At 38.4% G+C, this 26,358-nt stretch overlaps 1 protein-coding gene across 4 annotated transcripts in view; it reads left to right on the top strand.

The window, feature by feature from the left end:
- Positions 1–26,358, top strand: part of kcnh1a (potassium voltage-gated channel, subfamily H (eag-related), member 1a) — a 73,215-nt gene that overhangs the window by 30,306 nt on the left and 16,551 nt on the right. For 2 of the 4 annotated variants that reach the window (XM_014005167.1, XM_014005165.1), the window contains 4 exons: positions 924–950; positions 10,618–10,775; positions 12,106–12,377; positions 19,623–19,822. In XM_014005167.1, coding sequence (XP_013860621.1) covers positions 924–950; positions 10,618–10,775; positions 12,106–12,377; positions 19,623–19,822 — 657 coding nt within the window. The remainder of the gene's footprint in view (positions 1–923; positions 951–10,617; positions 10,776–12,105; positions 12,378–19,622; positions 19,823–26,358) is intronic. The other 2 variants (XM_014005168.1, XM_014005166.1) reach the window with 1 other exon arrangement.

The following is a 26,358-nucleotide window of genomic DNA, read 5'->3' as shown; positions in this document are numbered from 1 at the left end:
ATTTAACACATTAGAAGTTGCGAAGGTTGATGTGTAAAATGTGTGAACAATGACATCATAAATAATAGGGTAGATTAAAAAAAGGAAAGGAGAGAATAAATCAATAAAAATAGATTTCAGAACATTGCTCAATAAATTGTGTAGTGACACAATTTATTGAGCAATTTTATGAAATCTATTTTTATTGATCAATAAATTGTGTAGTGACACGTTACTATTCTCTGCATGTGACTTTTTTAATCATTATTGTATTAAACCTCTTGATGAACAGACTAAAATATTAGTTCCTAACAAACTGTTATGTCAACATAATCAGATTGTGTGTTGTACATATTTTAGTTTGGATTTGTTTTTTATAGGGTCAGGAATGTGTTTGCTAAAAATATACATCCTGAATTTTCTTCCACTGTGCGTTTACAATAACTCAGTGATTCCCATTTGTTTCAGATTGGTTTGAGGCGATTCATGGCAGGGATAGATGAGGGCGAGGAAACGATTGTCTGTGTTATTATGCCTGCACTGAAACATCTCGCTGCTGCTGCTGCTGCTGCTGCAGACCTTAATGACTGACATGAATAACTCTGATGGCTGTTTTTCTCCCACAGATTAAAAAAAAAGGCAAATATTGACTCAGAGCCCCTGTCGAAGTTATTCTAGTTATTAAAGTGGTCAGTGCACGTTTTGATCATTTTGAGTTTGCAGTGGAATTTGTTATTATTTTTTATGATTTCTGTTCTTTCATTTTTGATAATTGAGTTTTTTTTCTCACATGTTTATTTGTTATCGACTCTTACATGTGCCTTGCTTTTGTTTCTTCTTTTTTTGTCCCCCCCTTTCTGTTTGCATGGCCTCACCCCGCCCCCTCCCCGCCCCTCCCACACCTCCTCCTCTGCCTGTGTTCATGCATGGGACGCGATGAGAAGGATTGGAACCACCGAGCGGTCACTCAAGTAGGCTTCACTTTGATAGAATATGAAAATGAACAATTCTGCTTGTATTTGTCTTGCAGCTTCACGTGCACACTTGACAAGCGTTTTCCAAAAACGTCTGTGTTGGGCTTTAGCAACGGCAAAAGCTGCATTCCTTACATTTCCTGTGACGTTTTAGTTTTTCACTAGAATTTAGTGTTAAACTAGAGGTCAAGAGCTTATTGCTTTCAAACATCTGAGAAAACTAGTAGAGATGTGTCCTGAGTCATGAATCATGTGTTTTTATATGAAAATTAAACTTGCATTTGCAAATGAACCCCAGTGATTTAAATATCGTATAATCTGTTAGTGCTCAATGTATGTGTTAGGAGCAACTCTAATCTACCACCACATCAAAGCTTTGCTGAGTCAAGTTGACTCTAAAAGTTGAAACATCTAATGGTTATTTTATGCATTCTTAATAAAATTTGTCCAGTGTTTCATGAGATATTTTGCTAACAGAAAAGGTTGAGTCCAACATTTAATGCTAAAGTTTAAAACCAGGATCTCGGTCATGTTAGCACTCGAACTAACGCAACAAATTTGAGCTCAGTATCTGAAAAGCTAATTGAGTTTGAGCCTTCTTTTGTGTTCTCTAAGGCTGATTTGTTGTGAACTTGGATCAGGTTGACTCCAAAAGTAAATCAGTAGTAGATGTGCAAGTGTTTGAGAAAAGTTTAATTAAAATCAATGTAGTGACATTTGGACTCAAGACATTCGAGAGACTCTCTTAATGAATGCCATTCGCCAACTAGTCACAGCTCAGTGAGACGCCACCTTAACAGACAAATGAACACACACTGGCAAATACACGATCAGCTGCCTTTCATAAGAAATAATGTCATGTAAGAAATAATTACCAACAGCAGCTTTAAAGCGGTAGAAGCACGTCTTCATATTGCCAGAATATATTTATATAGTATATTTTGGTTTTTGAACATGGTGTACCAACTCTCAAAATCTTTTAATTACTACTTTTTTTCAAAGACCTCTGTGAAAATGTTTTTTTTTCATATTCTCTGACAGGGTTGAATAAAGAGCTTTAAATTCAAGTAATGTAAACATTTTATACGTAGCCTATTGTGTGATTTAAAGGAGACCAATTATGGGTCCTAGAAATTTTATGGTATGTCTGTGGGCTATCCAGACCATGTTCATTCAATTTAATGCACAAAATAATTCTCAGATAATACAATTTCCCTTTTTCTAGTTCTGCCTGCTCTGACTTCCGTTCAGAAGAGCTGTTTATGTTAATGAGCTCTGTTGGTAACGCCCTCCAAAAATCTGTTGACATTAACTCCACCCTCCAAAGCCAGCGTTTACGTTAGCATGGCTAATAATAGCAGAAGCTCCGTGAGGCAGAGTCGTGGTCACAGCTTCTTTTTTTTTCCCTCTCCCTCCTCTGCTCTGCCCTCACTCTGCGTGCTGTTACCAGAGCAGGGAGCAGCAGTGGTCAAAATACCTCAGAAACTCGAACAAATAGGCTTTAACAAGGCTTTAATAACCTAAACAAAAGAGGCACATGAGACAGCTTTTTATACTGAGGAGGTGGAGTCTCACTCGGGGGTTGCTAGGGGCTGAACGCAGGTTCCGGTGGGTTGTCGTACGGCTTGTGACATCACAAAATGACGGAAGTATAAAACTTGTCGTTAATATACATTAAAAATACATTTACTTACAGTAAATATGCCCCTGGGTGCATTTTTTGGTCCTATACGTTTTTTAAAAAGTACATACCCAAAGTTGAGTAAAATAAACTTTAAAAAGGGAATTTAGCATAATAGGTCCCCTTTAATGTCAAGATTTTCACAGTACTTATTTTACACTGGCAACTAGATCAAAATGTTAAAAAATACCAACCGTAAAAAGAGGCCAAAAAAAGTCACCACTTGGATTTAATAAAGGTCTATGATGTGGGGTTGCTGCAGTTGGTCAGGTTCAGGTTCAGCAACAGTCTGTGCTCAAAGAAAAAGGTCAGCTGACCTGAATATACTGAATGACCAGGTTATTCCATCAATGGATTGTTTCTTCCCTGACGGTATGGACATATTCCAAGATGACAATGCCAGGATTCATCTGGCTGGAATTGTGAAAAAGTGGTTCAGGGAGCAGAGATATCATTTTCACACATGGATTGGCTCCACTGAGTCCATTGAGAATCTTAAGTCCCTGTCACACTAAACAACTTAAGAACATTTTAAAGACATCTACGTTGGAGATGGAATAGAAAAAATCAACAGGAAGCTTCTTTTCGGCATGTACTGTACATAATGTATTTCGAACAAATTGATCAAACAACTTTTATTAGCAATTCAGACATAAAAAAATGTTTCATAAGTTGGCATAAGTTGTCTAGTGTGACAGGGCCTTCTGGGATGTGCTGGAGAAGGCTTAGCACAGCGGTCTGACTCTACCATCATCTATGTAAGATCTTGGTGAAGAATGAATGCAACACTGGATGGAAATAAAACTTGTGACTTTGCAGAAGCTCATCCAAACAATGCCACAGCAAAAATTTCACTGTAGTTCTTTTTGTACAATGTTAAATGACCATTTAAAACTATAGTGTTTTAATATTTTATGTGTTATCCTTTTATCTGGGATGGGAGTAAGAAAAACCTTTTTATTTATTTATTTATTTTTTGGTGATGACTTTTTTGGCCAGGCCATGTATTAACTGAGAAGTGTGGAAAAAAAACATTACTTTCATACAAAGGCTATGAAGAAAAAAAACGCAACAAAGAAAAGGAAAAACAAACTGATTTAATTAATAAAATAAAAGAATGCCTGAAAAAAAGGACACAACAAACCACTAAGCTGGGAGGGGTGATTGCAAAGTGAGAACAGCTGGGCTGATTAGCAGATGAGCGGCATGTGTGTGATGAGCTGGAGCCAGGGCTCACTGAGAGGACAACAGACAGGTAACACACAAAAAATAAAACAATATATAATAATGCAAATAAAATTCAATAACATATTTAGAAATACAAATGAGTACAAATAAAATACAAATACCACAAACTACTCAAACTCTGACCAACATTGTTATGCTAGGCTAAGCTATTTGGCCTCAGGATGTTGCCACTATATCTTTTTTAATCCAAGATTAGAATCCACCTCAGCTTGTTGTCTTGAAAATTACAATTTATTCAAGCTTGGGTTAAACGTTACGTCTTGGAATGGTAATGGGTAAAATACAACTTTAATTTGTTCCGTAATGCTGTATGTAAAGATTATACCCACATATTTTGATGTCTTTGCTTTCTTCTTGTTCTGAAAGATGACAGTGTTTCTCCAGTAGGTTCCTATTCATTTATACCCTGTAGGTCCTGCTCCAAGTCCAACAAAGTACTGTTGATTTTGAAGAACTAAAACCGAGACAAAGAGCTTAGAAATGGTGATTAAGCTTCAGAACGAGAGACAGTGTTGCCATAGTAGCTTGTAATCTTACCTGCAGCAAACCTCACATGAAGAACTTGGGGGCTAAATACAAAAAAAAAAAGTAAAAGAATTCAGCTTTTCTCATGACTGGTCCCAAAATTTATTGTTGCAAAGCTGCTGTGCTGCTCTGCTTAGTTTGCTGTTCTCAGTGAGTCTCAGAGTTTTGTTCCACAATGTTATAAGTTATTTATTTAGTTTTGTTTATGAGGAAAAAAATATTTTTTGATGGGGTTTATACCATGGATAAATGAAAAGTGCTGACTGAGAAAATTTCACTGTAGTTCTTTTTGTACAATGTTAAATGACCATTTAAAACTATAGCGTTTTAATATTTTATGTGTTATCCTTTCATCTGGGGTGGGAGTTAAAAAATAATGATACTGTTTTATCCTTCCACCAAAAGCAGCATTATTTTTGGGTATATTTGACTTTACCCAGACTTTCTTTATTGAGGAGGAGGCTGTAGTTTGATCAGAAAAGAGACACAAAGACATAAATTTGGTTCGGTTCTTGTGAGACAAATAAAACCCATCTGCTTTGCTGTTTAACCAAATAATAGTTGGGACAAAAAAGAAACATTGGAACATTTAGATTTTAGCAACACAATGTGCAGAGGTGTAAAGTAGCAATGGACAAATAACTTAATTTTCTTACCACTTCTGCAGAACATAGCAAATGTATATAGCCTTGTATTACGTTGATCATTACAGATATATACAGTATATGCAGCTGAAACAGGTATCCCAAAATTTTGGACACTAATTTTAAATTTATTTATTATTATAGTCATTAATGCCTTTAGAAACATGTTTTGGGGAGGTGGGGTTGTGCACTATAGACCCCTGGTGCTGCCTAAGCTTTTGTCCTTAAAGAGATCCCCGATTAGTTGTAACATTAGACTTTATTTAATAAACATATACAGTATTTTAACTGTAAAATAAAGACTGTAAAAATACTGTAGGTTGTTTAGTTTTTATCATTTTTAAACTGAAAATTTTAAAATATATTACATGGACGGGGCTATTTTATTTACACGCAAAGCATTCTGGGTAAATGATGACGTGGATAGGTCCTCGGTGCGAGGCTGCTAGCGAGCTATATCCACCCTGAAGGTTAATCTTGGACAATATCTGATGATCGACTCTTTTAAATGAAACCAGAGAGCGTTGACAGAGAGGAGAAGGTAGAAATGACTCAGCCTGTAACTGAAAATATAGATGGAGGACAACAGAGCTGCTTCATGGAAGAAGAACCTCAGCTTAGCCTATTAGCTTTAGTGTTAGCCCCGACACTTTCACTAGGGATGTCCCAATACCACTTTTTCACTTCTGATACGATACCGATATTACAACCTTGAGAATTGTCCGATACCGATATTGACCGATACCGATATTGACCCATTACCATAACAGTACAAGTCACACACTTTTACCTATTTTGTAATGTAAAATCTTAGAAAAGTCTTGATCAGGTCAAACAGTGAAAAAGAGTAGGTATGAGAAAAACTGACCCATTTATTTTTAACCAATGGATCACATACATTTTAAACTGAAGAACATTATACAATTTAATAAAATAAATTATAATACCCTGAAAAATAAAACATAATAAAAACAAAATGTTTTTTTAAAGTATAAAATAACAATTCAAAATCACTTCGGTCCTCCATCCACATGACAGAGAGGGGAACGCAAAAATAACTCAGTCTGCAACTGAAAATATACGTTAGATGGAGGACCTCAGTTTAGCTTGTTTGTCGCGCTGAGCTAATACATATAAGGCAATATAGTGTCAGCACTAGTGCAAAGGCTAACAGGCTAAGCTGAGGTTCTTCTTCCATGAAGCAGCTCTGTTTTCCTCCATCTATATTTTCAGTTACAGACTGAGTCATTTCTACCTTCTCCTCTCTGTCAACGCTCTCTGATTTCATTTAAAAGAGTCGATCATCAGATATTGTCCAAGATTAACCTTCAAGGTGGATATTCTTTATCCTTCTTCATCAGACTGTCATAGAAAGACAAAGTGTCTTCAGTCGGAGGCTTCTTCAACTTCGCTGTAATACAGACCGCTACAGAAGATCTTTCCTGCCCACAGCCATCAGCATCTACAATATGTTTTTAGTTAAATGAGTTACAACAACACCTAATTTCCCTCTGGGATCAATAAAGCATTTTTGAATTGAATTGAATATAGCTCACTCACACCGAGCACCTATCCACGTCATCATTTACCCAGAATGCTTTTTGTGTAAATAAAACGGTTCCGTCCGTGTTAAAATATATTTTTAAAAATTTCCAAAACTGAACATCCTACAGTATTTTTACAGTCTTTATTTTACAGTTAAAATATATGTTTATCAAATAAAGTCTAATGTTGCAACTAATCAGGGATCTGTTTAATGGCTTTTGTTTTTCTCTGTGTGTTACTTTTACTTTTAGATTTTAAGTAGTTTTAAAACTAGTACTTTTACTTAAGTAAAATGCTTGAGTTGATACCTCACTTTCTACAGGAGTACATATAAACCCTAGTATCTACTTGAGTAAAGAACCTAAATACATTTGACACCTCTGGCTGCATTTGAGTTGTACTAAAAAGCAGATCATTTATTGCTTGTGTATCTGTTAAAAGCATGCAGCGCTGACTTGGTTTGAAATGAAAACAACACGTAAATGTGACCATAGTTCAGTTAGTAAAACTTTAGACTAAAGTGACAGAATCAGAATAACTGGACTGTGTACCTAAAACTAAAGAGCAAAAGGAGCTAATAAGCGCTTTCATGTCTCTTATCTTATTCATGTTTGCAGATGTGTTGCAGAACCATGCAGCAAAAGCGCATTTAACCCGAGTTGTGTCAGATCTAATGGAGGAAAAGTGATTTCATAGGACCTGAGGTTTTAGGTGTCTGGTGGGAAGCAATGAAGGATCGAGTGACAGCTAGCTCTGCAGTTGGACTTGCGTTGCAGACTACAGCACATTAACTAAATCAATACCCCTGATCGTGCTCAGACACACGAACACAGAATACCAACAGCTGTGAACAGCCAAGCCGACCGATGGGATTGCAGCTGTCTGTTTGAATCACTGAGTGGGTGATTCAGGCTGCGGTAAAGCTGAGTAGACATTTAGCCTCTGGTTATAGAACTGTTCGAAATTGTAAATTTTTCTTCATGTTCACACTTGAAAGTGCTTTTTTCGCCCCTATAGTGTCTTTTGTTTTCTGTATGGTTCAAACCCCATAGTGAGGATGCTCTAGAAAAGCAAACTGTGGCTTTCTTTCCACATTCCAATACACGGTTGCATAGATTGCTTTTATTATTTGTCTATAAGAGTCCATTGTTTGGCCATATTTTTTGTTTACAGTGGCTTTTAGTGCACAACAAACAGAGGAAATCGCTGCCGCCATCGGTTTGATGTCATTGGTTTCTTTGCGTGTCCCATTTTCCCCTCTGCACTGTTTTGTGTCAGCTCGAGTTTTTTTGACACTCAATCATCCAGCTCATGCAGCACCTTTTGTTTCTGCTAAAACTAAAGTGTATTTCACCTTCACCAGCCTGTCTGCTCTCTGTCTCAGTTCTGTGTTTAGGTCCTTTTTCTCCTTATTCTATTATAGATGACAACCAGTCCCCCTCAAAAAGTGCTGGGACGGAGACGAAAATATCCAGAAATATTTAAAACTCCAACATATAGCGGGTGAATTCCAACTTAATCGGTGACTGGTGAGGATTGGGTATCACAAAATCATCTATTGGTTCACCAGTGATTTGCAGGGGTTTTGCAGACACGATCCTTATGTCTAATTAATGAAGTCCTGTAACTGTGGACTTTGAACCTCTGACTTAGCTGTCACTCACACATCTTCCCTCCTGTGCAGTTTTTCCACATTTCAAGGAAAACCCTCTCATATCTATGAAAATAACTGATGAGTCAAAAAGTGTTTTATTCTCAAAGCTCAGCTCTGTTTGCGATATACATTTCAAGTCAAATATTTACCGCCTCCTGAGAACAAGAGGCATTCGCATCTCAGAGGAAGAAGATGTTTATTAATCTGATGCTCTGCTGCCTTCACAAAAAGAAGTGCAGTCGTGCCAGGAAAACATATTATTAATCCTCTCAGTGATAAGTGTCAGACATGCTTGTGTCTCCAAATAACTTGTAAAAAACTGCTTATTTCAGAGGACAATACAGAGGTTATACAGTGAATACTGGGAAAAAGTTTTTTTAGATCGTGTTCACATTTAAACTGGGCAGCGGGGACAACAGATCAACTAAAAGTACACAAATTGCTCAGACCTGTTGAACTCAATGGGCGTGTTTGTGCTGATGTGTAATTAGCACTATTTGTTTTGTGAATAAGATGCTGAGACGGAGCAGATAAGGTAACTAATAAAGACATAAGGATAGAGCAGAAAACAATTACAACACAATAAATCTGCCTGTCAGTCTTCTAAAGTAAAGATGGGAATTGACTCATCAGTTTGTGCCAAATTCAATAAGAGAATCATTCAGTTTAAAAAAAATAGAAAAAACATAGCTTTTTTTGTTCAAAATGTCAAAGAATAGGTCTAACTACATGCAGTGCAATGTGGTGCTAGGTGTCAGGGATCTGTTTGAGTATTCAGGTGGAACTGCTTAAGCATTCATCATATGATTAAGATAAGCACATGTGCTCAGCTGTACCCAGAAAAAAAAACATTGTCACTCAAAACAATGGCTGCTTCAGCATCTGAAATGCAAACAAGAACTGCATCACATACACAGGAGCTGGATATCATCTCTATGCAGAAACACTGCTGAGGTCTTTATGGACAAAGGCTCATCTCAAACTGGCAGAACAACAGTAGTTGTGTTTTGTGGTCAGAAAAGGTCACATTTCTGTGGTTTTAATGAAAATCAACCAACCAAAAATACAAACAACCAGGCCTATATTATCAAAAGAGCCAAAGCTTAACTTTGTGATGGTTCGATGATCCAGTTAGTGCCCAGCGTTTATTTCAACAAAAACAATGTCAAACATCATTCTGCATAATTTTCAACATCATGGCTTCACGTACAGATTGTGTGTATTTGTTATAACTTTCCAGCAGTCCAGATCTGTTTGCTAAAATTTATGCTGCAGTAAGAGTAGAATCAGATTATGAAAACATTATTTTCCAAAAACAGACATCATTGACTAAAAATAGTCAATTTTCAAACAAAAGTATAAAGCTAAAGAGAAGAATGATGTCGTTCGATGGTAAACAAGGCTCTCTCAAAATGAATTTTTAAAATTGTAGCTACGGCTTCAAGTTTAGGCTTGAAAGAATTCTTTAAATACTTTGGAAGAAAATCCTGTCTTTGTTCTTGTCCCTACTGATAAAAGTTCAAACAAAATGAAGGGACTACAGAGGCAGCTTTTGTTCTACTTGGAAATCATTTTTAAAATGTTTTGGTTTTTCAAAAAATTCAACATATGTAGAGACATTGTTGAATTTGGATTTAACTAAACAAAGCTTTTTCAGAAACTCCAGCTTTATCGCAACTATTTCATACATAGAAGAAATGTAATTAGTATAGAACAAAGGAAGACAGTAAAATTGTTAAATTCACATTTCCTGCCATCTTTGATGCCAGTGTTTTAGAGTAAGATCATTTAATTTTGAGAAATGATGGCGTTACTGCAGCTTTGGTCAAACTTGAAAAGGATGTTTTGTGCAGTCTCGTGCAATATTGCAAATTGTCGTGCTCAGTTGTTGTGGATGACTCCCAGCTACAACTGCAGCACATTATCCATAAAACTGACTGAATTGGTGCCATAATCTTGTGTTTTCTAAGGACAGTTGGCAGCCATATTGAATTGGGTTGGCTCCAAAAATAATCATTTGTAAATGCACATCCATTTAATGCTTTTTGCAAGTTTCAACAAAATTAATCCAGTGATTCAGGAGATAATTGCAAACAAGCATGAACACACAGATGTAGGCAAAATCCTTATTATCCACCTTTCCCTTTCAGTGGTGACCAGTAAAAACTAATCTCAACTTATATTATAATTACTTTTAGCAGTTATAAGCACAATGTTATTTCAGCATACATTCATTTATCATTTAAAGACAAAAAAATCACATTTAATGTTTCTTTCAAAACTTCAATAGTCTGCTGAAGATTTGAAACTCATTTTTAAAATGTTTTATTGTAATCTAATGTTTTTCTTGTTTCGATCCTGTTTCAGGGGATCAGCAGTCTGTTCAGCTCCCTTAAAGTGGTCCGTCTGCTGCGCTTGGGTCGGGTTGCCCGTAAACTGGATCACTACATCGAGTACGGGGCGGCTGTTCTGGTGCTGCTCGTCTGTGTTTTTGGGCTGGCCGCACACTGGCTCGCCTGCATTTGGTACGTCGAAGGCTTTACATCGTCCTCACTGACTGAGCACCTCTGGGTTTAGTTACGTAACTATCACTTACGTACACCTAGAGTTAGAGCGTTAATGGGTTTCCATCACAGTGTAACAGAGTTAATGTAAAAGAGGTCAGAATAAAGCCAATCTGTGCATTAACTAGGAGTTATTTTTGTGCTGTTTTAATGCATCAAAACAGCCTGTTTAAGCCTGTGCTTCCATCATTTTGTTTTATTCTAATTAAGATGTAAATTCATGGAGCAAGGACGTTTAAAGTGTAATCAGATCACGCTGTCAACAGGGGGCATTAGAGTGTGATGGTAGCATTAGGTTTTCATCATGTTGAGCCTTATTTGTTGTTTATGAGAAGTTCTACAAACAATGGGTTCAGGCATTATTATGATAATTTAATGTACAACGCATCAATAAAAACTAGAGAATCTGTTGCTTTTCTTCACGGTGTTCCACATTCTTTTGAGTTTTTGTTTCCTGACTCTTTATGCAAGCAGAATAACTGTTGTTGGTCACACTCGCAGCGCAATCAGACCTGAACAAATGAACCTGATGGTGCTGCAGAACCAGACAGCCACACCAGTAAAAATAGCTCCTGTGTGGTTTCAGTGGTTGCCATGGTCTCATGCAAAAGCCGCGACGTCGTCGACTCGAAAAAAGTTAAACCGTCATCAGCTCAGGTGACAGCAGCAACAGCAGGCAGCCCCTTCCTGCTGTCAGCTTTAGTTTCTTACAGTAGGATGTGAAAACAACTAAAAATAATAATAAAAAAACATTCCTTGAAAGATTGCATATCGCTCACTGTTTTTTGAGTTTTTTTCTGTTGAAAAGTGAAATTGTAGCCATTTTGATCAAACATTGAAAACAATGTTATGGGTGACCCATATCAGTTGCAGATGTACGCCCAGTAATTATTTTCTGCAAGATTAAATTTTAAGTTAAATGTTTTTGTCTGATGGTTCTTGAAATATTTTGCTAACATGTTTGACTCCAGCAATTAACTACACCAAATTTTAGCACAAGATCTGTACTTTTCTGTGGTAAATGATTTTTGTAGACATCTTGAACTGGGGTAATAATGTTTTCAGGATTAGTTGATGGCCATCTTGATTTGTGTTAGCTTCAGAGGTTATGGAGCACATGCAATTATTATTTCCTGAACGTTTCAATAAAGTCTGTCTGGTGATTCATGAGACATGTTAACAAGAAGACAGAGTTGTCTCAAGGTGTCTCAGCTCTGCTCACTGTTAACCAATGCAGTTTGATCAAGTCTGATGCATTTTTTATAGTCAAAGTTATCATTTTACTCCTCAGGTACAGCATTGGGGATTATGAAGTCATTGATGAGGAAACCAATGTCATCCGGATGGACAGCTGGCTTTACATCCTGGCGGAGACGGTGGGCCGGCCGTACCGCTTCAACACCAGCGGGTCAGGGAAGTGGGAGGGCGGGCCCAACAAGGACTCGGTCTATATCACATCCCTGTACTTCACTATGACCAGCCTGACCAGCATCGGCTTCGGTAACATCGCCCCAACCACGGACGGAGAGAAGATCTTTGCTGTGGCTATGATGATGATCGGATGTGAGTCAGGGCTGGGTCTATCCTCTCCAATGCAACACACACACACACACACACACACACACACACACACACACACACACACACACACACNCACACACACACACACACACACACACACACACACACACACACACACGTTTGTTCTTGAACCCCGTGGGGACCTTCCATTGACTTCCATTCATGTATTTTAGACTTTATGTCCTAACCCTGACCATATACTCCAAAATTAACCTCACAGGTACCTACCTGACCCTAAAACTAACCTAAACCTTGGTCCTAAACCTAACCCCACACCTGTAATTTGCATGTGGACCCGTGGGGACCAATGCCAGTTCCCCACGGTGCACTTTGGCCCCCATGAGGCTGTTTTTTTTTTTTTTTAGGAAAATTTTTTCCCCACGTTGTAGGAAAAACCCATCCACACACACACCTCAGAAGTCAAGTTATGCTCTTAAAAGCCACAATCCACCTAGGAATGGGAACAAGTGAATTATGAATAGAGCCATCAATGTTCAGAAAATAGAATTGCGCAGATGAGAAGATGAATTTTCCTCATTCTCAAAACTGAAAGCTTTGTCAGACATGAACAGGTTCTTCCTAAAATCAAATATTTAACACAAGAAAATCAGAAAGTTTAGATGTTCTTGCAGCAACAAAAATTTAACTATCAACTTTTGAAGGAAAGCATATCCCTAAGCCCATTATACGCAAAGCTTTGAACGATCCATTGGTGCTCAAAGTACGCATCACTCTCAGCTACAACTTAGCAGTTTTTGGATTTAAGTTTGATAAGCTGTGTCAGCCATCTTGAATCAAGTTGACTCCTAAGGTAAAGCGTAGGTTCATGTACAATAATTATTTTCTGAGAGCTTCATTCAAATCTATCCAGTCATTCATGGGATATTTTGCTAAAAACTTGGGATTATTTCACCAGTAAAGATCTCATGTGATCTCTTAGCACACATAATATGCTTTGAGGATGACTTGCAGCTACTCCCTCCCTAAAATTTAGCTGAATATATGTAAAACAGACTGAGGTACAGCCTTTTTAAAATAATTTCTGGGGTTAATTGGCTGTGGCAGTCATCTTGAAATAGTTGTCGATGTTTATCAAATTAGTTTCTGAGTGTTGCATTAAAGTTTGCCCAGTGCTTCAGGATATGTTTTACTAACAGACAACAAATGAACACACACAGGCAATTCAGTTGCTTGCCTTTCCAGGTGACAGGCGAGGGATAATAATGACTTGTGGTGAGTGAATATAAACCTGGATAAACGATGTGAGTTGGCTCCACTGTCAAAAAATAAATAAATAAAAAAACCCTACAGAATTATAGGCAAGCATGACACATCTCATATAACAAAACACAGCAGCTTGTTGAAGAAAAGAACTTGAACATTATACATTTTTAGAGGCTATTATATCAATGTAGCAGTCTGTACCACATATTCAATATCCCGCTGAGAAAGCCCTAATAATTTTTGACTTTCAATTACCTTTTCAATCTCATCAGCACCACTGTCAGCTCCATTCAGTGTGATTTAACACAGGGACATCCACTGCAATGACATTTCACTCATTACCCACAGTCTGCTCTGTGATAACATGCTGAATTATTTAGATTTTCTCAAGCACAAATTTAAAAGGCCTCTAAAGATTAAATCTCTGTTGAAACAGTGAATAAGTCTGCACTTTCTCAGCATCTGTAGCATTCTCTGTGTTGCTTCCTACCTGTATGTTGTTGTTTTGTTTTACTGTTTGTTAGACCTATTGAAATCTGTTAGAGTATGAGTTGGAGATAATCAACTATCAAAACAAATTTTAGCTCAGTTATAGCTTAGTTTGTGTTTGCTAAGGTCAGCTGGGACAGCCATGTGAAATTGTATTGACTCCAAAGGTTAATCAGACGTAGATGTTCATCAAAGAATTACTTTTTGCTCAGAGGCTCATGATATATTTTACTAACAGACAGGGTTGATGCCATCAGTTCTTACCAATGTTTTAGTAGCTGTTCTGGTTGTTTCCCAGCTACCACAAACACATTTTAACTCAAGGACTGTAAAATTTAGTTATTTTCATTTTTGTTTCCAAAGGTTCGCCATCTTAAATTGGGTGGACTCCAAACATCATTCAATTATAGATGAATAATTAGACAGGCCGACTCACTTCCTGTTTTTAAATCAGCTCTTAAAACACTTTTTTATTCCTTGGCTTTTAACTCAGTTTGAGATGTTGGTTTTAATGTTTTTGTTTTTATGATGATTTTTACTTAGTTTATTGTTTTGTGTATGTTTTATGTGTTTTTAATTAAGTACAGCACTTTGGCCAATGGGGTTGTTTTAAAGCGCTTTACAAATAAAGTTGTATTGTATTGTAATGATTACTTTCTACAAGTTTCATTAAAATTCATGCAGCTCATAAGATATTTTGCTAAAAATCAAACAATAATCAATCTAACAGGTGAAACCAAATAGATCTGAGTTATAACCACGTTCAGGTTTTTGAAGGTTAATTACTTGTGGTGGCCATGTTAAAGGGCACTAACTCCAAAAGCGCATTAGTTATGAATTTACAATAAATGATTACTTTGTGGGAGTTTGTTCCAATTCACTCAGCGGTTCACAGATATTTTTCTAAACGCACATACACAGTCATGTGCATAGATATTAGTGCTCTTTTGTCTTTGGCAGTGGGCCATAGAATCTGGTAGCTATCCCTCACTACAGAATGAACATGTTCTCAGGAGGAGGGATAGTTTTTCTTCTCGATATTACCAAGGTGTCTTTTGCTTTTTGGGGGCTCCTAAATCAGCTGTACAGCCCGTGTCATTATGTGCGAATGCACACACAGAGCGACACCTCGGAGCAATAACTGACACCGACGCATCAATTTAGCACAACGCTCCCCCTGATCCCTCTGCAATCACCCCTCACCTCCGCTGTGCTTTTCGTCAGCCGCCATCTCGAGCCCCGGCCGTCCCCCTCCACTTCCCCTCTGATTTTAGTGTTCAGGTTTATGAATATTTTCTCTGGGGGGAGAACTGGCAAAACTCATTTCCAGACTTATTGTCTCAGATGTTCATTGGGAGAGACAAATTATCTTAAATCTCCTTTAATGAAATGTAAATGTGTACATTTTTTAAAAAAAAAGTCCTCGGAAGGATTTAGTCATAGACAGAGTTTAGTGAAGACCGCGGACGTTCTCTATGAAATATGGATGCACTGATTCTTGCTATTTTTACCAGCAGCACAGGATCGGTGCTGGCAGCAGAGGATCACAGCGTGAGGAGGGGATTGCAGGGTGGCATGGGAAACAGTTAGGAGCGGGGTTTGGTGGTGGTGGTTGTGGTTGGGGGGGGATACTGTACATTTGTCCTGTTTCTATAGCAACTGTTGGCCCCAGGCTGGAGTTTCTGACAACTATGCTTTAAGTACCTTCAAATGAGCCAGCTGTTTGACCGCGTGCAACGTGATCCGTGTGTTGTTCTGTTGTGCAGAGACACATTTGTTGCAGTCGTTCTTGCTGCTCATAGAAAGAAACATCTGCACCAACGCTCAGGTTGCAGTTGTCTCATAACTCTGGTTATTTTAACTAAAAGTTTCATCTAATTCCTTCACCCGTTAACTTTCTGTTTTAATGATATGGATGCTGGCAAATGTGAGGTTAAATAATAATAAGGCTCATGTAGTTGTCAGAGTGTTCAGCTACTACAATGCCTAACTTTAGGTCTGCATTTGTAACTTAGCCAGAGTTATAGCCATTGTTGTGTTGTTGATTAGCTTTAGCTGCCATCTTGACTTGAGTTGACTCCAAAAGTTAATCAGTTGAAGATGTCCAGTGCATCCAGTTGTAACTTTCAAACTTTCATTAAAATCTGTTCAAAGGTTCATCAGGTAAATTGCTAAAGGCACAGTCAAACAAACACACACAGACATGAGCAAAAGCATCATCACCCTTTTTGTTTTTAGTGGCAGGTGACAATGCTTGATTAAAAATGGCTGTGCAACGAGGATGAAAAGATGAAAGTTGGTTATGCTTCCTATAGAGATTTCTGGAGCTTTTTAATTAGCATTATTCCCTCCGCGCAGTTTTCCAACCCTTTGATTGTGCGCCGTGAAATAAACAAGCGCGCACAAACTCCACGCACAGGTTACTGTCATCATCCGAGGATAATTGAAATGTTTGGCTGGTGTGTTTCCTGCGTCGTCCCTTCTAGCCGGGGCTAATTAGTGCTCCTTTGGCAGGAGAGCCGTGCTCACATGGAGCAGACATCTGATGGCTTTGATCCACACACACGAGCGCCAGCTGTTGCACCAGTTCAACCACCTCAGATCCGTAGCGTTGCGCGCTTCACTGCCTTTCATATCATTCTTCCATCACAAGTCAAGTTTAGAGAAAACATCTAACAGGATGTAGCCTCATCGAGGCAGATGCTCTCAGTTGTAGTGATTGTAGTTGTGTCCCTTTTGGAAATAGTTATTTGATTGCATTTGGACACAGGGATTATTAGTGATACTTCCCATGTGATTAATAAAACCATTACTCACATGAAATAGAATTAGGTCTGAAGACACTTTTTAGGATTTGATAAAAACACTAATCGAGGAAAATATAATCACAATCTTTGCAAAGTAAAGCAGAAAATCTAAATATTTCTCTGAGCAGGACCCAAAGAGTTTTTGTGGAGATGTGGGAGTTAGCAATTATTAATGCAGCACAATCGGATATTCATGGCCTGACCGAGGCCATTCCTCATTAAGGAGGACTTTGCCAAAAGGCTCCTGAACGAGTCACAGACCAAGGGAAGCAAAGTCTTCAGACTTGATTAAACAGATTAAAGTGGACTTTGAATCTACTCATTACCCATTCATACCGAAGGCTGTGTTTAAAATTGATTCTCAGCCTCTGAATAAACAAGAAAAATGGCACAATATAAACAGATTTTTTTATTCTTTCTATGTCAGTGACTTAGCTTTATTATTATTTTTTTTCAAATAATTTTACGGTACTTAATTCAAGCTTAATTCAAGGCAAAACGTGGATTAAAATTATCTATAAAATCAAAAACCGAGGGTTACTCAAAGGAATTCATATCGCCCTCTGCTTTTTGTGTCACAATGTTCAACTCACATTGTTTTACTGATCAGAAATAATGGTGGAGGTTTGGGTCACAACTTGTAAATGGCGTTATACACAATCTCATGCAATCTAGTATGACTTGTAGTACAGCTCACACAATATTGCAAAATGTTGCAGGATTTCTTAAAACTTGAAGTTTAAGTTGTAAATGATTCTCAGCTACAACCAACGGGACTTGCCTGGTTAAAGAACGGTGAATAAAACCACACTAATGGTGATTCCCACCGAACGCATTTTGAGATGCAGGAGCAGCCCGTTTACATGTAAAGTCTATGGTGGACGCGCCTCTAGGGGTCTTGCATCGCACCATGTCCATTTTGCGCGGCGCGCAAGGAACGCAGAAGGGGCGGCAGAGCATTTTCCACGTATGCGATGCTGCGAAAGCAGCCAACGCTCGAGTTCAAAAATCTGAACTTTCGCCGCTCGGCGCGTCTTGACAACCAATCAGAGAGGCTCATTTTTCCACGTGACAGTTTCCTGAATGTTGCCCACTAAACCGAAACAGACGAACAGGAGATCTTTACCTGAAATCGACCATCTGCAGTTGGTGTTCTGGCAGGAGATATCAGTACCGATGTGGGTCAGCGTCTGGTCTGTGTCCCGGTCTGAACATAGAGCGTCCAGCTGGAGCCGTTGTGCGCTTTTTTGCTGCTAAAACGTGTTCGGTGTGAACGTAGTATAAACATTTTCACTCAATCTGTCAAATTTACTAAGATGTGGTCATTTATTTGTTTCTAGGGTTGCTTAGCCAAGGTAGCTGTCTTAATTGGCGTGATTCCAAAGGTTAATCAGTTGTAGATGTGCATCTAATAATTACTCTTGTGAGTTTTTTTTAAAATCTGCCCACTTGTTTATGAGATATTTTGCTAACGCTACAGACAGGGTAACATACAGACACAGGCAGAAACATTACTGTTTTCTGCCTTTGGCATCCAGCAATAATAAGACATGATGATGGAATAATTCTGACAACTGGAGCTTTGAGATTTGTTAGAATGCAGGAAAGAAAAAACTGCCTAAAAACCTGTAGATTTTTCAAGATCTCGAGCTGAATTGCGAGTTTGCCTTTGCATCTGACTGCATCCAACCTTGCTGAGTTTGCACTTTTGTTCAGAAACGGGGAGGGAAGAAAAAGCTTTCACATGATTCTTGAGACCACTGTCAAATTTAGCCTGAAGAGATATGAAGAGAAGGATCTTACAATAAAACTTAGACCTGAAAGAGTATAAAAACTTTCCACTAGCACTCTAGTTTGTAGTTTGAAACTATATCTCTGAGCAAAATTTGGACTGGTAAGAGAATTTTGTTTGCTGGTCATTCTGCAACCAAACCTGCAGGGAATTTTGCCTGAGTTTTAAGTACAGACTGAAAGTTACTGAGGGGGAGGAATAGATTTCTATGTGCATGGTACTATGAGGCAGTTATTTCTCTATTTAAAGTAAAATATGTTTTCTTTTGGACATTTTTCGGTGGTCAGCAGCTGACTGCATTGACTGTGTTTTCTACCCTTTTTAGAAAACACAGCCAGTGCATTCGGCTTCACAGTTGCCAAATCCTTCAGGTGAGTTCGCCTGCTGTGGTGACCCCTGCGGGAGTGAAATGCCGAATAAAAGAATAACAAGAACAACCTGCTCCTCCTCTGTGTCAGTGACCATTGTTTCCCTCAGTCATCTTTGCAATCAGCCTCACCTATTGAACTGCTCATTAGTCTCGCCTGTTCTCACTCAGTAATCAACCCTCCCCGCATACTTAATCTGCTTCAGTTTCTGTCCTGCCATTTGTTGTCTGTGTCTGTTTGCAAAATCCTTCATGAGCCCCTGAGAATTATAAGATAATCTTACTTTAAAACTCTGGATTGAAAGGTGGAGGGTGACGTGTGTTTTTAATGTTCTTAGTCCCAATATCCTCATTTTGTGTTCCACATTAGTTATAAGAGCCTCATAATTACAATATTGCAACAATGTTGACTTTATAAACAAATGTTGTCCATTTAAATATAACATTGAGACCAATCTAAGGAATAAAACACATACAACTGATCTTATTTGAAGAATCTTTTTAAATTGCTTCAAAAGTAATTTTTTTTTAACTTTGTGTTTCCCCAGCCCTTCTTTATGCCACCATCTTTGGTAACGTGACAACAATCTTCCAGCAGATGTACGCCAACACAAACCGCTACCATGAGATGCTCAACAGCGTGCGGGACTTTCTGAAACTCTACCAGGTGCCCAAAGGCTTGAGTGAGCGAGTCATGGACTACATCGCCTCCACCTGGTCCATGTCACGGGGTATAGACACAGAAAAGGCAAGATGAATATTAACCGTCTCTCATACTTTTTGATGTAATGGAAGTTTAGTAAAGCTAATCACAGCCTCTTGATTGCAACAGTTTTGTTCTAGTATACCTTACAATGCCAGGATGTTCAGCACTTAAGAGTTTTTGTGTCATGTCTATTTATTTTCTCCATAATTAAACAGCTGAGCGAACAGAGGCAAAAAAAAAATTGAGTAACTTTTGCCAGGGTTTGTCCAATTTCCTTTAACAATCTTTTTCTCTCAAGTCACCACAGTTCAGACACGTTAATCTTGTGAGTTTAGACCCAAGCTTACTCAAGAAGAATAAATCCTTGTAAATCCTGTTCAAATACCCTTGATTTTTTTAGGGATTTTTTAAACTGAAGGTAAAGTGTTAATGAAGTTCCTGCAGAGCTGAATTTTTGTGATCTCTGGGCAGAAAAAAGACTGTTTCCACCTTTCATGCTGATTTAACTGGCTCTGAAGCTTTATGATTACTGAACAGGAAAGCATGAAAGTGTTTTTCCGAAAAGGTTAAACTAGTCCTTTAAAAACCAAGCAAATATAGTGATATAGTTTCTCTTTTTTATTTCTTTAGGAGGCTTTGGGTGGGTGTGTTTGTGAACATTTTCTTTTTATTGAAAGCTCCATCCATCCATCCATCCATCCATCCATCCATCCATCTTCTGCCACTTACTTGTGTGTAGGGGATGGGAAACCCAGACTCTCTGTAGCGACACTCTCCAGATGTTCCAAGGCCAGAGAGTTCTAGGTCTGCATGGGGTCTCTTCTAGTAGTATACCAATATTTGCATCGGTACCAATACCAGTGTCTGTTAAGTACTCATTCTCATTCAAAATGCCCTGATATACTGATACCAATTTCAGTATTGATACCTGGATACTGGTATCGATACGCAATTGAATATGTTACAATTTACATTTCAAGTGAAAAGTTTGTTGGTTGCATGTTTAAGAAATTTATAAAAGCTGAACAAAAATCTTATTTGTTATTTTTATTTAATTTAAAACGTTGCAACAGTATACAGTATATCATGCAGTATATTTGATTTGATCTGGTCAGAGGGGCCTATAAGCCTATAAGGAAGGAGAGACACCTTGTTCTAAATTAAAGAAAATTGTTTTAAAGTCATTGTGTAAAGTTTAGGTTCTAACTCGGTGAGTATTCAGTATCAGCTCTCGGTATTGGCGAGTACCCAAACTGAAATATTTCTAATTGTACTCGGTTTGAGAAAAACTGGTATCGGAAACACACCTAGTCCAGTGGGATGTGCCCAGAAAACTTCCAAAAGAATGCATCTTGGAGATATCCTAATGATGATAATGATGCCAGAACCACTTTCTCCTATTGGTGTAGAGTAGCAGCAACTCTACTCCCAAATTCCACCCCCAGATGACAAAGCTCCTCACTTTATCTCAAAGATTGAACCTGGCAACTCTGCAAAGGAAGACTATTTCAGCTGCTTACGTCCAGGATCTCATTCTTTCAGTGGTGATCCACATCTCAGGGCCTTAGGTGAAGTTTGGGACGTAGACGAACCAGTAAATTTAGAGCTTTGCCTTTTGGCACAATCCGATCATCGATCCATCTCCCACTCCATCCTGTCTTTACTCTTGAATCAGGTACTATTCTGCTTGAGGCAGAGACTGACGCTCTCCAGAGGAGCAATGTTCATCTTTTTCCAGTCGAAAACCATGGTTCTTGTCTTAAAGGAGCTGACTCTCATCTGCTTCACATTTTGCTTCAAACCACCCCTAGTGGGGGTCATGAATAGGGATGTCCCGATACCACTTTTTCACTTCCGATACGATACCGATATTACAACCTTGAGAAATGTCCGATACCGACATTGACCGATACCGATATTGACCCGTTACCGTAACAGTACAAGTCACACACTTTTACCTATTTTGTGATGTAAAATCTTAGAAAAGTCTTGATCAGGTCAAACAGTGAAAAAGAGTAGGTATGAGAAAAACTGACCCATTTATTTTTAACCAATGGATGACATACATTTTAAACTGAAGAACATTCTACAATTTAATAAAATAAATTATAATACTCTGAAAAATAAAAGATAATAAAAACAAAATGGTTTTTCAAAGTATAAAATAACAATTCAAAATCACTTCAGTTATTGTTTTACTACCTGTCAGCCTGGTGCTGCTTTATGGTGGAAAAAACTGAAGGTGAGGACAAAACAAAACCCCACATTATTGTCTGTTCAAAGTTAAGAGTCCACAGCTCCAATTTTACTGACTGTAACYAAAACAACGTGATCATTGCACTTAATCTTCACTAAAACAAGTGTGTAAACAGATTAAACATCACTCTAATAACAAGAGCAAAAAATAAATAGTAAGAATTAGTCAATTATTTAAATTGATAGCTACCTTTCTTACTGCTGCATTTTCTGAGCATCATGTGGAGATTAGCCTCTCTCTCCTGCAGTTTTTATCACTGCTCTCGTCATGTCGCGCTCATATTTCAAAACAAAAGCTGCGCTCTCCTTTCTTCTGTCCATCGACCCAGAGCTAATCCACGGGATGTCAAAACTGTAAGCGTGCTGTCCTCGCTTCTGCCAGCTTAGAACCACCGACCGGACCAGAGAGGAGGTTCTGAAACAGCGCAGCTGTGTGCGGTCACTGGACCGAGGCTGAACGAACCGAGTCGAAACGCAAAGCTGCTGCCAGGGTGGAGAGTAGTTGTCGCTCCGGTTTAAAATGTACATGGTTCTGTGTTCCCCCTCGGAAAACTTGTGCATGACAACTTTGCACTTAGCTTCAACTCTGTTTCTGATGAAAATAGAAAGTTCTGCCGACACTCTTGCTAACTTGTTAGCGCAGCATGTTGTTGTGATCACGTGAGCGCTACATGCTGGATCCAAGCACTGGGGCGGCTGTGGCGGAGTGGTTAGGGGAGTCGTCCTGGAACCAGAAGGTCACTGGTTCGATCCCCCGTCCAGCTGTCTCAGTCGTTGTGCCCTTGTGTGCTTGCACTGCTGGATAGAAACACTGGAGCGGTGTCAGTGAACTGCTGGATTGAACTGCTTATATCGGAGCGCTTATATCGGACATTTTTTATGCAGGCCGATAAAATCTGATACTCATTTTTTGGCTGATATTGGACCGATATCCGATATCAATATCGGATCGGGACACCCCTAGTCATGACACGAGGATGCCATCAAAACTACATCATCTGCAAAAAGTAGTGATGAGGCCCTGAATTTCCCAAACCAGACACCCTACTCTCTATGACTTGCAATCCTGTCTCTGAACACCACAAACAGGACCAGAGACCAGGGGTACCCCTGATAGAGTTCAACCCACACCAGGAACAAGCTCCACTTTGTGCTGAGAATCTAGACAGCTCTGACTTTGGTTAAACAGGAACCTGATATCCCTGGAAGCCCTTCATATACCAAACACACGCAGACCTGAGAGTTCCATCAACCCCTTGGTAACTTTTAAAAAGTTCAGATCTAGTCCAAACCAACTCTTTAGCACCACAGTGCCTCTTGACATACTACTGATGTAATAAGAAGGACTTAACCAAACAAATGCAGCATAATTTACCTCATTTGAATAAACTTCCTATCCAAAAGAACTCAGGTCTTCAACTGAATTAAGCAAATATTGCAGGTAGAAGGGTCACATTCGTGATCTACATATGACAAAGAAATTGGTGAAATGACTAAAATAAAATAAAAACAATTTGGTGATGGAATAGAGGAGAATCATTATCTTTGAAGAATTGTCAGAAAAAAATCCTCAAGGCTCTGTCACATTAGACAACTTATGCCAACTTATGAAACATTTTTTATGTCTGGATTGCTAATAAAAGTTATATATTTGATCAATATGTTTGAATTACACTATGTACACGCTGAAAAGAAGCTTCCTGTTGAATTTTTTCAATTCCGTCTTCATTGCAGATGTCTTTAAAATGTTCATAAGTTGGCACAAGTTGTCTAGTGTGATAGGGCCTTCAATGATGACAGATGAACAAACAGTAACTTTGTACGTTTGCTGAAATTTACTTAAAAAATCCACAGTAGAGCTCATCAGTGTTTATTAGTAAAAGTAGGAACCTGCCCACATACCCAGTGTGAACAAACTCCAAGGTTTGTGGCTGTGTAGCTTAAGAAAACCACTTATCAGTCAGACTAATGGAAAGGAAAACCTTCAATTTGCTGCGGAGCATTATAATTGGACTCTGGGGTAATGGAAAAGGGACATTGGGTTTGATGAGTCCAGATTTATTCTGTTTCAGACCGTTTGGCACATCAGGATGAGAAACACGGTGGGTGATGTGATTGCTCACCTCACAAACCTTTTGGGGTCCTGTTACAACCTGGGGCTACTTTCAATGTTCAGGTCAGCAACGTCCTGTCTCCAAATTAATTTAGTTAAATTACAAAGTGACCAGGATTTTAATTTTCTTCCATTGGTGGATTTCTTTCTCATTGGCTCTGTGGGGACATTCCAATGTGCCAATGTCAAGATTCACTGAGCTCAAATTGTGAAAGTGTGATTCAGGAAGCATAAAATATATTGTTTGCAGTTCCCCTCAACCATCCAGCTGAATTCAGTTAACACTAAAATGAGCTGAGGGTTTGAAAACGGCACATTTGAAGCTTAGAGCGGATAGATTGAGCTGCTGCCTCTCTGTTGATTTGAAGTCAGTTCATCAGTGCATCTTGTAAAAAAAACCTTGTTCAAAGTCAAATCATTTCACTTCAAATTAAACCCATAACAATCAACAACATAATATACGTGGGCCTAGATAGTTGACATCTAATCAAAATCAAATTATAAAATGTATTCCTGTGTTGAGCTTTCTTTGGATCAGATTTTTTTTTAAATCTGGCTGTAGGCCACACTAACGGGGCTAAAAATGGCCCATAATCCCTCTCTGCTTGGCATTTATCTTCAAAGAGATTTGTTTTAAAAGCAGATCCCTGCGACGGCCTGCCATGATGAGGTGAACAACATGCTGACACTCAGCAGACGAGCGGCTGGACGTGGAGCCCATAGCTGCCTTCATGTTTCCCTCGTGACAAACTGCATCAGAACGTGCTGGAAATGATTTGCTTTATGTGGAATCAGTGACAAAAAATATGTTCATATTTTTATTGTAGACATCTTAGAATCAGTCTCAAAGTGTTCCTGTCTGCACTCAGTCTGATTCTTTTATTTCTTCTATTGTGATCCGCCTCACCAGTTAGTGTTCACTGCACAAGGGCAGAATGTGGGGGAACATGTTTGTTTCTTTGTGTACACATCTTTGTATTTGTGTATGGAGACATTCTGACATTATGCTAATAAGGACATTTTCATTGTTTGGACATTTGCCTGGTGCACACAATGGATAAACCCCTTTATGGGTCAGGGGTTAAGTTCAGGTTTAGGTTAGACCTGTGAGCTTAGGTTTGGAGAAAGGGGTCAAGGTTAGGCTGTTGAAATTAATAGAAGTCGATGCAAAATCCACACAAGATTTCAAGAAGCAGTGAGTCACTGTTTGAGGAGTTGATTTTTTTTGTTTTGTTTTATTATTTGGTTTATTATTGTTTGAAATTAATATTTTTTTTGTAAACAGGAGCAGATATGATATTTTCTTCTTCTGCTGCCTTTAATTTAATTTAATTTGTATTGTTTTGTTTGATGTAATGTTTTTGTTTTTTAAAATGAAATGAATAAATACTATAAGCTAAAAAATGTTTTTATCTGTGACGGTCACAGATCATTTTCTTGAAAAGGAACGGATGGTAGAATTTATAAACTGACACATTTTATTATGTAGGCCTAAATTGAGCTTCCTCTTCTTGAAAGACCAGCATCCGCCACTGATCTCGAATATAATACAATCATCATTTTTTGAGCTTAAAAAGCATTTTAAAAATCTAATCATCAATAACCTGTGTATAATAATACCATAGCCTGGTTAAAACTAGACCCTTGTCCTTCACTTTTCTTTGTACGAGGGTCTGGACTCTCAGCTATAGAGAAGTGATTCTTGCAGGAGGCGTGGCCTCTGTTGAAATTTAAAACGATTGGATCGGTTGGCCGCAAGTGCCAACTCCACTATGAAGTAGGCTAAGCTAAGAAGCTAGAGAGAAGACAAGTACCGAGCTGAACGAGACGGCTGTAAATGAGAGCTGCTGCTTTGTCAGACAAGTTTATTTTAATTTGGAAGCCTTATCAACACGGACTGGCTTCATTCACTTCCTCCACTGCCGTATGCTAAAATAACTAGCAGACACTGCACAGAAAATAAAGGTTGTTCAAAGCTCTGCCTTCTGTTTGCTGATTGGCCCAGGTAAAATAAACTACAAGCAGACACTGCACAGAAAATTGATATCGTTCAAAGCCCCTCCTTCTGTTTGCTGATTGGCCCAGGTAAAATAAACTACAAGCAGACACTGCACAGAAAATCAATGTTATGTGTGTGTGTATGTATGTATGTATGTATGTATGTACTGTATATATGTACAGTTATGTATGTATGTATGTATGTATGTAC

The sequence above is a fragment of the Austrofundulus limnaeus genome, unplaced genomic scaffold (genome assembly GCF_001266775.1).
Source record: "Austrofundulus limnaeus strain Quisiro unplaced genomic scaffold, Austrofundulus_limnaeus-1.0 Scaffold28, whole genome shotgun sequence".
In the NCBI taxonomy this organism is placed as follows: domain Eukaryota; kingdom Metazoa; phylum Chordata; class Actinopteri; order Cyprinodontiformes; family Rivulidae; genus Austrofundulus; species Austrofundulus limnaeus.
The sequence above is the reverse complement of the archived record's forward strand: the minus strand, read 5'-3'. Positions and strand labels throughout refer to the sequence as shown.